General features: G+C 40.9%; 1 protein-coding gene and 1 long non-coding RNA gene across 9 annotated transcripts in view; one reads left to right on the top strand and one right to left on the bottom strand.

Moving 5' to 3' along the window:
* CPSF6 (cleavage and polyadenylation specific factor 6) overlaps window positions 1–14,266 on the top strand; it is a 41,033-nt gene that overhangs the window by 2,136 nt on the left and 24,631 nt on the right. For 2 of the 3 annotated variants that reach the window (XM_053256011.1, XM_053256012.1), the window contains exons 2-9: window positions 1,990–2,199; window positions 2,530–2,633; window positions 3,553–3,698; window positions 4,250–4,423; window positions 5,931–6,435; window positions 8,187–8,279; window positions 9,264–9,379; window positions 9,903–10,056. In XM_053256011.1, the coding sequence (XP_053111986.1) occupies window positions 1,990–2,199; window positions 2,530–2,633; window positions 3,553–3,698; window positions 4,250–4,423; window positions 5,931–6,435; window positions 8,187–8,279; window positions 9,264–9,379; window positions 9,903–10,056 (1,502 nt within the window). The remainder of the gene's footprint in view (window positions 1–1,989; window positions 2,200–2,529; window positions 2,634–3,552; window positions 3,699–4,249; window positions 4,424–5,930; window positions 6,436–8,186; window positions 8,280–9,263; window positions 9,380–9,902; window positions 10,057–14,266) is intronic. The other variant, XM_053256013.1, reaches the window with a different exon arrangement.
* Window positions 2,253–14,266, bottom strand: part of LOC128327324 (uncharacterized) — a 45,804-nt gene continuing 33,790 nt past the window's right edge. For 4 of the 6 annotated variants that reach the window (XR_008308585.1, XR_008308588.1, XR_008308586.1 and 1 more), the window contains exons 6-9: window positions 10,351–10,530; window positions 6,591–6,681; window positions 5,677–5,726; window positions 2,253–3,604 (exon numbers count right to left, since the gene is read on the bottom strand). This is a non-coding gene — a long non-coding RNA (uncharacterized LOC128327324). Of the gene's footprint in view, window positions 3,605–5,676; window positions 5,727–6,579; window positions 6,682–7,800; window positions 8,617–10,350; window positions 10,531–14,266 lie in introns of those variants that run through there. The other 2 variants (XR_008308587.1, XR_008308590.1) reach the window with 2 other exon arrangements.

Here is a 14,266-nt window from a genome sequence, read left to right on the forward strand (position 1 = left end):
ATATTCAAAGTTATATTACTATTATTTACTGCTTTTCAGCACAGAAAAAGTTCTCAAAGCAGTTTACCTAGAAAAAAATTAATAATGATGATTAATAATAGGATGGTCCCGTTTCCCCTTGTTGGAGATATACACACACACACACACACACACACACACACACACACACACATATATATGGAACTTAGTTGTATTCTTTGTGAGACCTCTAGCTTTTGCTCACTTTTTCTTTCAGTGTAGTTTATCTCTATATTCATCAGATTTGTTGATGTATTTTTAAAGGTCTGGAAAAGTCAAGTTCTACTTGGTAACAGAGGTGGGGGTGGAAGTGAAAATCACTAAGAGAGCACTCCATGGTGTGGGTGCCATTAACGAAAGAGCTAGCTAACTCTGTATTTGATGAAAGTGTTACTGAGCCAAGGAGGCTTCATGTTTGGTTGGTTCTCTTTCTTTGCATTAAAGTTTCAGGAGCCACTGATACCAGCTTGCACTGGTAACAAGTGAAAATGAGGGTAGTAAACCCTGGGTAATATAGACTTGCAGTTAGCCATTTGTGGTCAGTAAGTTGTCTCCAGGTCAGTCCTTTCAGGTGAGATTACACTGTCTTAAGGTGAGCCCCACCTGCTACAAGGCTCTTTTCTATATTTTAAGGATCACTGGCTTTCTTCATTTAGGAAGGAGAGCGCCCAGTTGGCAATATCAGTACTATAGCCCTGTGTATCATGGCACCAAGCTTGGAGCCAAGTTCCTCTACTCCTGCATCCTGAAACTCCATGATTCTGAGCCTTCAAAAGTAGTAATAATCTGTCCTTCACTGGTGTAGAGAACAGTAGGATTGAGGAGCACAAAGATAGGGGACTGCTGACTTGTCACCTGCAAGATTCACTGGAGTAATTATTCATGTGGCTATTTTAAAATATCTTGCTTTCTCACTTATTGATATGCTGGTGCTCTAATCTGGATTTTAAAAAGTGCTTCTCTAATCTAAAAAGAGAGTGAGCCCTTTCAGGACAGGGTTATTAATTTTAAAGAATGTTGTAAGTCACTATGAGCTTTTCAGAAAGAGTGGGATATAAATCTGAGAAATAAATAATGGCAGAGTAAATTCAGATGTATTTTCTATCTAGAATATCAATTAACTTTAAGTCTTGTGCAAATGTTCTGATGACTGCTCTCTCACTTTAAAGAGAATCATCTTCTTAGAGATTATATATTTCCAAGGTAAACATATAGAAATTATATATTTCTAAAATAAACATTTTCCTTCATGCCCTGCAGCTGAAACTTGAAGTGCTGTTCAGAATAAAAATATGTTTAGAGTTCAGTGTGTTGCATTTAAATTTATGTTTACTATCACAAAAATTCAGGATAAGCAAAAAATACATATTGTGTGTTAATTGTCCCAAGAACTATCTGTAAAGTAGGTTAGTCTGAATCAGAGCAACTTTTCCAAGGCTAACTTAGGGTTGAAGCAGATACCAGAGTCCCAGTTTCTTGAAGTCTGAATACTGTCCATTGTGCTTCATGGGAATGTTTGTCTTCATTTACTTCAGTCTTCTCACTTTTTTTTTTAAGAGCAAAGCTTTGTAACATTTGATATAGATACTAATGAAATTGCTGTAAAAATAAATATGGCAACAGGGATGCCTCAATAATATGTTTGACATCTGTTACTATAATGACATTCTTTTGCCATGTACATAATGTGCTATGAACTCTAAATTGACTGTAAGTTTTTGTTGGAATTCTTTTACAGTAGCCAGGTTATTGAGAAGAATAGAGGGGAACTCAATCAGGTTCATGCATTTTCTCTTAAGTGGTGTCAAAACTTGAACTGCACATCTGTCTTTTGAGTTCTAACGTTGGATGTAATGTGCCCCCCCATCTCGGGGGGGGGGATAAATTGACATTTCAAATTGACAATTTATTGAAATTTCAATTCTCATTGAAAATGAGAAAAGTATTTTATCTATAACTTCTCTATCTTAGGAGGCTGAATATGGTGGGCATGATCAAATAGATTTGTATGACGACGTAATTTCTCCATCTGCCAATAACGGCGATGCACCAGAGGATCGTGATTATATGGACTCTCTCCCACCATCTGTTGGGGATGATGTAGGCAAAGGATCAGCACCAAATGTTGTTTACACATATACAGGAAAAAGAATTGCATTGTATATTGGGAATCTTACCTGGGTAAGTATCCAGCTGCATTTCTCTAGGTAATGATTATAATATGCTCTTTTGAATTGGTGATAGAAATTTATTGATGTAAATTAAAAATAGTTTATTTTTGAAACAAACAAAATAAGTTCAGATAATATCAGCTAGGCATAGGCAGTTTATTTTAAAAAGCAAAAACTCTTTAAGTCAATTTTGGTAAAGACATCCTTTCATATGGAATATATCAGCTCAAATGCATCTAATATATTAAGTACTGCTCCCATGAATGGTGCAGCAGGAAAGAAATTGTTTTTCTCCCCTACTGTATTCAAAAATGAGATGTTAACTATGAATATTTTTCAGTGGACCACAGATGAAGATTTGACTGAAGCAGTCCATTCACTTGGTGTAAATGATATTTTGGAGATAAAATTTTTTGAAAACCGTGCTAATGGCCAATCTAAGGGGTAAGAATTTGTTTAAATTCAACATTTCCCCACTTTATTATTTTAGTGGGGAAATTTAGTTAACAGTATGTGGGGCTGTAGGAACTCTGCATTTTGGTTGTCTGGAATTGATAGGACAGGACAAAGATGGGGCAAGAACAGGATTTTGGGAAGTCTCTGCAAGTTTAACTGGTGGCGACTGGGGAATGTCTGAGGGCTGTGTGTCTAGAAAATACTTTGTTGAAGAAATTGGTTCAAGGAGGGCTTGAAAAAGGAACAGGTGGCTTAAGCAAAAGGAAAAGCCTCTCCCAAGTATAGAGAGCTGTGGACTGTATATGGCTAACAGATGAAAGTTAACAGTGAGGTGCTTGGAATGTAGTTGATAATGACTTTCTAATACAACTATGCAATTGATTGGGTTCTCTAATTCGTCTTCATAATTATGAATTAGCTTTAGTTCTTTTTTTCTTTTTAAAGAAGAGGGAATTAATGAGCTTTTTAACTTTAGGGATATCTTCCAAATTCTTCCAGAATGTTTCAGTTAATCATTTAAGGGCATGTTTGGAATATATGGCCTCTCTCTCCCTTCACCCACCCTTCACAGGTGAGATTAGTAATGGGTCTCAAGCTTGTGTTCTCCTTACCTTGATCCTCTTGCCAAATGTACAACACACCACATCTCTGGCTAATGTTCCCTACCAGTCACTTATTATTACTGCAGTCACTGGGAAATCCTGCATTCAAATTTTAGTGGGATTTCCTAGCTTGGGTGTTCTGTGCATTGTGAGAGGGCAAAGGGAACACATAAGCCTACTTCCAGACTTGCCCATGCATTGACGTAATGCGTAATGATCATTTACGTCTTACAGTGTTCTAAAAATGGTTATATAAATTTGTGAACAGCTTCTAAAGGTGTTATTTTCCTTCATTCCATATTCAGGTTTGCACTTGTAGGTGTGGGATCTGAAGCATCTTCTAAAAAACTGTTGGATCTATTACCCAAAAGAGAATTGCATGGTCAAAATCCTGTTGTAACTCCATGTAATAAGCAGTTTTTGAGTCAGTTTGAAATGCAGTCAAGGAAAAGTAAGTACTGCTGTCAGCTACAGGCACTTTTCAGAGGAAAAATATTAATTTGGCAACTCAAAGGCTGTCTCTGTGTTTGGCTGTTAAGCATTAAGGTATATATTAGCTAAAGTTTTATATACTGAAATAATATCTTATTCAAACTACTGTTGATGTTTGAGATCTCTCCCCGCCGCCCTGAGAGCATAGTTGTGGAGAGAGAAAGGGACATGTTTTATTGCTAGTCTTAGAATAATAGAGGCCAGAATACAAATAAATGTGCGGCTAATTCTTCATTTCCACAGAGGACTTTGGATTGTACCCCCCCCCCCCGAGAGCCCAGAAACAGTTAGTGACATGGCATGGGGTTCTACTTTTAAGGAGACACTGGGTGCTACTGGGTACATCCAAACCCTTAGTTATGCTTATAGTTGCTCTTTGGATCCTTGCCAAAATGATTATTCCTAAGCATGAAACACCTGTGTCTCTTTAATGCTAGAATTTCATGATCTCATTTGAAAGTCCTTGCTAATTTCATGTTGTATAAAAGCAATTTTGTTTCACTGCTGCAGCTACCCAGTCAGGTCAGATGTCTGGAGAAGGAAAGGCTGGTCCTCCAGGAGGTGGTTCACGGGCAACATTTCCACCAAGCAGCAGAGGGAGAGGTCGTTTTCCAGGTGCCCTTCCTGGAGGGGACAGATTTCCTGGACCAGCTGGACCAGGAGGACCCCCCCCACCTTTTCCAGGTAATATGTTGTTCATAGTACTTCGTTGCCTTTGTATACACCCTATAATGGCATTCTAATAATTGACTTGATGATCATTCATAAGGTGGTGTTGCTTTGTTGCTGGAATATAAGATTATTTTATTCTGAAATAGTGATATGTTCTAAGCTGAACAACTTGCTTGTAGATGAACAGGCTCCATTTAGGATCCAGCAGAGCAACCTTGAGTGTTAGAACTCATAAAAGCTGCGTAGTGTGTTTTTAAGATTTAAAAAAGTGTGCACGTAGCATTCCAGACTAAAGCAGTGAGTGGTGGGGGAGGTGGATTTTTGCTGATCCTTTCGATTGCTCTGTACTACCCAGAAAAGTGTTCCTGGGGGTTGCATGATCCCCAGAAACATACTTTATTGATTGAATTTGTAGACCACCCCAAACTTCCATCTCTGGGCAGTTTAAAACAACAGAAACACTTTTGGGTGGCACAGAGCGCTTCAGACGGAAAGGGTGATCACTCTCCTGGCCCCCGAGCACCCATGCTTCTTTAGTCCCCTGCTAACTGAGCAAAGAGGCATCTTTTAATAGTGGTGATTCTCTTTATTTAGCAGGGGGAGAGCAACTGGCTCTATCCATCCCCAGCACAGTATCTCTCCAGTGGCTGTTGCTATCTTACGTTTCTTTTTTTAGATTGTCCTCTGTGGGGAAAGGGAGCCTGTCTGTCTGTCTATCTGTCTATCTACATAAACCACTTTGGGAACTTTGGTTGAAAAGTGGTATATAAATATTCATCATGTTCATATTCAGTATTGAATGCAGCCATACTGCACATGTGCTTTATTAGTCTGGATGTCAGCCAGCCGCTTTAGTAACTTCTCTAAAGAAATGAGTGATTTGACAAAGACTGCAGTACTTCTAAAAAACTTTTTAAAGTAAAAATACAAACTCAAAACTTGAAGTATTTTTCCTGTTTCTTCATCATTGCTACAGTATCAGTGTGAGGGGAAGGCGGCAAATTCTCATGATCTCTACGGGAATTCTCTTGAAGAAAGCAGCCATACAGGAAACTTTTCGAGGCAGTGCAAGTTTGTTGAAGATTTTTGTAAACTAGAGAGAGCCTTGGCCTGCTTTGAAGAGACTCCTGGAATACTACAGAGTCTTCTACTATGGCCACTTTTGTTAGCATTTTCTTCTGAAGAAATTTTGTTTCAAATGATATTCTATTATAGTTTTTTAAAATTAGTTTTCCCCTTCATGAGTTTATGCCTGAAATAATTACCTTCAGCCATCTGTAGGAATCTTTTGCTTTCTTAGAATGTTGGCTCCTTGCTAAGGAATACAAATAGAAGGGTTAAATGATACCTGCTGTTTATCCACAATTAGAGTTGCTTGGTATTTGATAACTCTGTTATTGAAGACAGATAAATAGCCTTCCATGCATATTAAAGTGCTTCTTCGTATTCTCACAAGATTTTTCTCCATTTTAATTGTGGAAATCACTACTTCTCTTTTCTCCTCCCCCTCCCCCTTTAGCTGGACAAACTCCTCCACGTCCACCTCTAGGTCCTCCTGGCCCTCCAGGCCCACCAGGTCCTCCACCACCTGGCCAGGTTCTACCTCCTCCATTAACTGGTCCTCCTAATCGTGGTGACCGCCCCCCTCCTCCAGTTCTATTTCCAGGACAACCCTTTGGTCAACCTCCACTGGGTCCACTTCCCCCAGGTCCTCCACCTCCAGTTCCAGGCTATGGTCCTCCACCAGGTCCTCCACCCCCACAGCAGGGTCCTCCTCCGCCTCCAGGCCCCTTCCCCCCTCGTCCACCTGGTCCACTAGGACCGCCTCTGACACTGGCTCCTCCTCCTCACTTGCCTGGGCCACCACCGGGTGCTCCCCCACCAGCCCCACACGTGAATCCAGCTTTCTTCCCCCCACCAGCCAACAGTGGCATACCTACATCGGACAGCCGTGGTCCACCACCTTCAGATCCATATGGCAGACCTCCACCATATGACAGAGGTGATTATGGGCCACCAGGCAGGTGAGTGTGTTTCCATATTGACAATGTATCTATTCTCATTTAGGAACTTTAGAGTCTCAGTATATTTGTTTCAGAAGTGTTTCTCAATTGTGGGAATGTTAGTTCATTGTTTCTCAAAATATTTCAGTTTCTTGCCACTCTTACACTTATACTACCTTCTGGGCCTCTACAATCCGGCATCATCAATTTCATGTAGGATCCTTGCACACAGTTGTGCGCATGTATGCTGCTGCTTTGTGCAAAGATCTGTGGATTGAGACATTAACCTAACATTGGCATTATAAAGTAAAACAACAAGACATCTGTGATCACACATCCTGAAATCAGGGAAAGAACATTAGAATAAATTCGAATAGACCATTAGAGCAGCAGGTCTTAACAAATTAGGTTAGGATGTTGGGGCAAGTGGAGGAGTAGTCATAATCACTTTTACAGACCCAATGTGAACCAGTGGGGATCCTTTCCTTCAACCTACCCATGCCTTGTCTGATGAGGGAAGGAAGGCTCTGCTTTACATGCCTCAAGATTCTATCCTTCCCTGGAACTAATTGCTCCCTGTCTAAGTGTGCTATGCTATCTGAAGGGGAAGTCTGCTGCACAGTTTAAGAACTAGTGCATGTAAAACAATCCTAAGGTCATCATCTTTCCTTTACCTGCATTCTTGTCTTTATTCTTGCTTTCATTGTTACGTCCCTTTTGTCTTATAAATAAATGTGGAGATCTTGTTAACGGTAGCATTTGTATCTTGCTTGTACCCTTTTTAAATTGTAATTGCTCGAATCTCCCACCTCTCAAGGTTTCTTGGCTTGTACAAAGTTGCAGTCTGGTTCCTAGTGGTACAGCAACATAATTTTTTGTTCATTCTTTTAAGTAGTCAGACTTTGAAATGGTCTCATTTCAGTAAGAGAGCCCTTTGTGCATTCTCTTAGGCTGAGATGTCTTCCTTATTTATGTCCTTTACCTGCATCTCTAGGAAGGTGGGAAACTCTTCTTTGCAACACCTGTGATTTAGAGTAATCTTTTGATCTGACTGATGGATTAGGGCAACCATCTTAGATGGTGAATGATATGGAGAACCTACCACTGGGGAATTAAAATAAAATGAAAGGAGGGAAAACCCCTCACCTGCTTATTTTTATAAGCTATCCAGGAGGTGATACAGAGGTATAGTTCCATTCTTCAAGACTTATTCATAGCGATGCATAGGCACCCCATGGTGGCTTCACAGTGTCACCCGCTACCTCAGAGGTCTAAATTCACACTTGTTTTCTAGTTTCATTTGAGAAAATCCTATTGGATTATACCCTTTGCTGCTTCTGCTCCTGTGATACGGTTTGTCTTCTGTGCATGTTGTACCATCTCGCAATAGTTTATATGATACATTAAAAATACAGTTGCATGTTGTATGCATATGAGGGAGGCTTTGGCATAATTTTTAAATAAGTATAATTTTTTATTTAAGCTTATTGATTCCAGTTTTGGTCATTGTTGATGGAATTAATGTCTGAAATTTTATAAAAGTCTAGAAATTTAGAGCGTTGAGCATAATTGCTTGAAAGAATATCCAGAGAACCCATTTTTAAAAGGAAAAAAATCAAACCCTTGTTGTCTTCTTATGTTAAGATAGTACTCGCAAGGGAGGGCTGAGGGTGGTGAAAGCAGTAGAACCTCTGCACATAATGTCCAATATTTTCATGATGATCTCAACTACAATCCATAACTATATTTAAATTGTCAATTATATATCATAGGCGTTTCACTGGAAATAACATGTCCATAAGAGAACAATTACATATGCCATTGTATTGGAGACAAACGAAAAATAATACTCAAAACGCAGGGAGGTATGAATTTTTAGACATTTCCTCTTACGCTAAATCAGCTATAGGATCTTGATCCACTTCTTGCTCTTAAGAGGATAGCATTGCTTATCATTCTGCATTTTCTTTCTACCAGAAGAACTAACATTTCAAAGGAACATATCTCAAAACAAGTAAAGCCATATAATTTTGCAGTGCTGAAAGGAATATGAAGGACATATAGTCTAACATCGCATTCTAAGGCATGATCTTCTTTCTAGGTGCCTCAGTCAAACTAGGTCTCATTATCTAGATTAGTGTGTTTCTTGTGAAAAGGGAAGGAGTAAGCTGGGTGGAATTACTTCAAGCATAGCAGGGGTACCTGTAGGAGGGGAAAAGCTCTCTTTATTCTTATTGTCAACTTCCAGATCTGTTTAAAGCAAAAACTGTTAGACATGAAAGTTCAGGGGGGCTCTTTCAGAAGAAGATTAGTTGATTTCTGACACTTCAGGTGATTTGATCAACTAGTTCAGTGTGCATCCAGTACATCACACTGCTTGTGTTAAAAGCATTAATATCGTTACAGACCATAGAACATTCTTAACGCTTGGCAACATTTATTGTTTATTTTCATTATAAATAGGAATTAAGGGTACATGTTGAGGGCAAAATTCTTTGTTTAGAAACTGATTTGAGTGGGCCATAATTTCCTCTACCTCAATTATATATATGTTTGAGGCAAAAGCTACTTAATGCTGAAAATCTTGTAAGCATTTGTTAAAGCTTCCTGAATATGGAAAGTACTGCATAAATAGACAATTTAATTGAAGATTTCAACACTACTTACAGAGCTGTAGCTTCTGTGATATGCTTTTTCTCTCTCTAGCCTGCAGGTTTTGCATTGTAAAATATCTTGATTTAGAAAAAGCTTTCTCTTTGTGTTACTTTGCTTAGGATTGCAAACTAGAGTTAAAACAAATGCCTTGATTAAACTGGAAGTAAAAGTTTTGAACTTGTGTGTGTTTACAGAGAAATAGATGCTGCAAGGACACCTTTAAGTGAAGCTGAATTTGAAGAAATCATGAATAGAAATAGGGCCATCTCTAGCAGTGCCATTTCAAGAGCTGTATCAGATGCAAGTGCTGGTCAGTATATTTCATTTGGTGACTGTCTGGTTCCATAATCTAAACTTAATTGAAATCTGCTATTTAACTGAAAGCTGCTATTGCTTGGAGAAATATATCCCATTGAAAATATTCCATAATTTAGACCTATTTCCACAAAAAAGCAGGCAAGATGCTAAACGTCTGTGTGTATTGTACCACTTCAGGTGCTATAATGGAATGTTTTCCCACCAAAAAAAATTCCTGAGCATAGAAAACTAGCATGTCAAAAATAATGCTAGGCTAGGACTCTTCTCTCTAGTTTTCTATGTGGAGGGATGCGATTTGTATGAAGAAGCAGTTTGTCATGTTAGCTTCCTCTACAATCTGAAGTTGTATAGTCCAGGCAAAGTTTTATGAACCCTCTTGGCTGTTTCTGGGAGCTGAGCATAGACTGCTGTAGTAATGTGTTGTAACAGATGTAGAAAACAGCTGGACAAATAGTAGTGTTTGGATGTTTAGAAACCATTTATCTGTTCACCCACATTGTTTTTTCACCTTCTAGGGGACTATGGAAGTGCTATAGAAACCTTGGTGACTGCCATTTCTTTAATTAAACAGTCCAAAGTATCTGCTGATGATCGTTGCAAAGTACTTATTAGTTCTCTACAAGATTGTCTCCATGGCATTGAGTCAAAGTCTTATGGTTCTGGGTCAAGGTAAACCTTTTGTATAAAAAGTAGTGCAAGTTTTGAATAAAATTCCTGATCGGGTGGGAGATATGATAACTAAGACACTTGGCATGGTTCTTAAAATACCTCCCTGACTTTGTAAAACTTATATTTATTTATTTATTAGGAAATTCAGGCATAGTCTATAATGTATTTAAATACATACAAAATAATTATATAAATACATAGTCTTGTGGTATGTCAAAGCCTAATTGTGCTATTGAAATAGCTATTTAAGATCTGGGGTGTGATCCGTTGAATCATTTAGAATGGGTTCTGTACCTGCGCTGAAGCCTGTCGGTGTGGAATACCACAGCTCCTCTTGGTGCTTGTGCGCATTGGACCACATGGCTATTTAAGGCAAGAGGAAGCGCCAGCACTTCAGTTCCTTTGCGACCATTGTAGGGATCGGTTCTTTGGTTTCTACGGCTTCTTGTTCTGGTTACTCGCTCTGAGTGAGTTCTAAAAGAGAAAGAAGTTGTTTTATTGGCTTATCTGACGTTTGGACTGTGTTTCTGGATAGCATATTTTGTGTAATGGACTATTTGTGGTGAAAGATTGGATAGATATTTTGGCTTTGAAATCGGAATAAAAATGGATACTGCGAAACGCTTAGAGCAGGCCTGCTCAATTTAGGCCCACTGTTCCCTCAAGGCGCGCAGCTGCACATGCACGCACACTCTCCAAGCGCCCCCCCCAACGTGGGGATCTTTCAGAGGCGCTCACTTTCCCTAGCCCTCCCAGAAAGTGCCGCTTCCTATGTGGCTGCTGCTCTCCCCATGCCACCTCTTTCCCCTATCGTCTCAGACTCTGGAGTCAGTTGCCTGACTCCAGTTGCTTCTCTCAGCCACCTCCTCCTTTGCCTGTTTTTCCTGCCTGCCGTTGCACCCAACGTTCTGTCTTCTTCGTAAAAACAGAAAAAGCGGCGTCATTAATGCCTGCAGATAATTTGACTCTAGACTTTTTCTGTTTCAACGTAGAAGACAGAACGCCGAGTGCAATGGTGGGCACTGTTTCTGTTCTGACTCTTCCAATAATATATGCGAGTGCATTGAGGCTAGTGAGCAGTGGCTAAGCCTCTTTCCGCCCTTCCATCTCATTTTTCAGAGCTATGGGGATGGTGCATGCTCGGGTAAGGACTCTGCCCTTGGCTTGGCTGATCTGAGGAGTGGAGATTGGAGGTGGCTGCTGTGACTCTTCCTGTGTTTTGAGTCTGTCGCCTTAAAATAACCTTGGGTAGAGAGTGCTTTTGAGCATTTTCAGAGCTACTCCTAACCGGAGAAAGCCTTTTTAAAAAATGATGTAAGAACAGTGGCCTTGAGCATATGCATGCAGTCCATTTTAAACAAAATGATCAGTTTCCCAGCCATTTGTAATATCACAGTACATTGTAAATAAAGTATGCTGAAAAAACCCTAGTGCTGATGGGCTTATACCCACATGTGTTCCCCCTGCCCTCCCTCTCTCTCTCTCCCCGCCCCATCTCCCTTTTGCCTCCTATGATCCCATAGCCTCTTCCCTTCCAGTTGTGTGTTCCTTCTCTCTCCGTTCCCCAATTCCCTTTTGCCTCCCTCTTCCTTCATATATTGTGTGATAGCTGTTAATTCCTCACCCGTCTTGTATAGTTTCGTATTTTTGGTGCTGTAAAAGTTGCCAAATACTGTGCTTCTGTTATGAGTTAGGCAATGTCCATTGCTGGCTCAAAAGATCTTCTGAAAACAGCTACAGAGAAACCTCACACATACCTGCTACAGTCTCACCTTTGCTAGGAACAGGTTCGTGTCCTGGCAGGTGCCCCGCCCCCCGCCGCTGTGTGTGTGTGTCAGAGAAAGTTATGTGTGCACACTGCCTTTATCCTGCCACCCAGAACAAAACTCTTTCCGCTCACTGATAATAATAATTAGAGGGAACACTGCTTAGGCACTCCAGATGTTTTTGAACTACAGTTCCCATAATCCCCAACCATAGTGGCCAACAGCTAGGGATTATGGGAATTGTAGGCCAACATCTGCAGGAGGGCCAAAATTGAGTAGCCCTGCCTTAGAGAAAAAAACAGAGAGAAAAACTTTCAAACGCTGTTCAAAATGCAAAGTAAAATTACCCTAACAAGATGGTCATGATATGCCTCATGTTTGATGGAAGCCCATAACACCTCAGCTTGTTAGGTTTGCCAGTCGTTTTCAAAACAAATGCGACGCAACCAGGCGCTTCGTTTGAGGGCTGTGCTTTATGATGGTGATTTAACTTCCCCTGGCCCATCTAAAGAGGGAATTTATCAATCTCATAAGAAGGATGGCTCGAGCGCTGTGGCTTCAACTCAGTCGAAACCCTTGTTGCCAGTGTTTAAGTCTCCAAAAGCTCTGAAACGGCATGAAGACAAAATGGAGGCATCAGAGCATGCCAAAACGAAGAAAACTTTGATGTAGAAAGCAACTCCTTCCCCAACTTGGTCACAGGAGGTAGTCTTTCTGTCTGTGTCTAGGCCATCGATGCCGACTGCTCTGATATCAAGACAAGCAACACCTAAACACAAATGACTTTGACATCGAAGAACCCGTCCTTGATATCGATAAGTTCTGAACAAACCAAGACATCGATACGGCCCTTGACATCAACTAGCACGATTCATGTCCAAGCGTCGACATCGACACACTCTACATCAGAACCTTTGACACCGAAGCCATTAACCCTGCCGGTTCCTAAGTCATCAAGAGCCCTCTCTTTATCTCAGGCAGCAACACTGATAAGGTGGTCTTTGACACCGAAGGAAAAGCAATTTACCTCAACGTTAAATATTCCTGTAATAATAACTATTGTAATACCTTGATACCGCGCATGGGTTACTTTTGAAGTAGAGGAGGAGGACGACTCTCAAGGTGCCTAAGAAGTAAGTGCGTTAGATCAAAATACAGCACAATCTCTTTTGGACTCTTAACACGACCACCCCATTGACTTTTAGAGGGCTTCCACAATCAGTTGAGGGAGATACATGTTCTCAGCCTTCGGAGATGACAACACCACACACGTCAACAAGTGCCCTAAGCTCTAACCACTGCACAATTGACTACTTCATCTTCGTGGCACACATGTAGATTCTTCCCTGCCGTATCTCCTACTAGGCAGATGCCAACCCTTGGCCAAACCTCTCCTGGAATGGCTTACAGTTATGAAGAGGACAGATCTTGGAGTCTGCAGGATTCGTTGGAAGCAATCTTTTGGCCGGGCCTTATTCACAATCTATCCCAGTATGCATGTTGGCAGGAGGAGATGCTCCTCCTATGCTACCTAGCAAAGTGGAGTTGACAATGGCTGCAGCCACACAAAATGCTTACAGAGGCTTCATCCCCACCAAAGCCAATGCTAGTTGCTAAACAAACGCAAACTAAGGTAAACAGGTTTTCTCTATGGTTATCCAGACAGACCCCTGGGAATCTCAAATGCCTAGGCCCCCAGCTCTCCCACTAAGGATCATCATCTGCATTTCTCCCCAGTACCATTGGGTGAGAGCCACCATGGATCATCAGATTTTGAATCTGATACAGAATCTACAGACCCTGACCTTTTACCTGATATGGCAATGCCTTCACATGTATCCCCCTCAGAGGAAATTAAGGCTTACTATGTCCAGCTCAAAGAAATGGCTTCAGCACTGGGTCTGGATCTAAAATCACAGCTGTCCACAATTGATGACCCTGTATATCACTTCATGGCAAAATCCTTATCTGCACAGCTGGTTGCCTCGCCTCTCTTACCAGTTATTTCAAAGGCTGCTCTGTGAGCATGAGAAGATCTGGATCGTGATCCGTTGAACCCATTAGAATGGGTTCTGCGCCTGCATGGAAGCCTCTTGGTATCGAGTCTACAGTTCCTCTTCGGCGCCTGCGCCCCGCCCCACGTGACCACGTGGCTATTTAAGGCGGGAGGAAGCGCAGGCACCTCAGTTCCTTTTCAACCGCTGTGGGGATCACTCGCGATTTCTGCGGCTCCTTTGTTTCGGTTCCTTGCTATATTAAAAAGTTCTATTGCTGTATCATTCTGATTTTGGACTGTATTTTGACAACTCTTTTGATTGCGGTTTGGACTGACTGATTACTGCTCTTGATCTCGGACTTTTTTTGTTGCTGCCTTGCCTACCGATTTTGTACGTTGAAAAGATTGGACGGATTCTTGGACTTAGATCACGGATTGTTTGTGGAGT

Source organism: Hemicordylus capensis, chromosome 5, assembly GCF_027244095.1.
Source record: "Hemicordylus capensis ecotype Gifberg chromosome 5, rHemCap1.1.pri, whole genome shotgun sequence".
NCBI classification, from domain to species: domain Eukaryota; kingdom Metazoa; phylum Chordata; class Lepidosauria; order Squamata; family Cordylidae; genus Hemicordylus; species Hemicordylus capensis.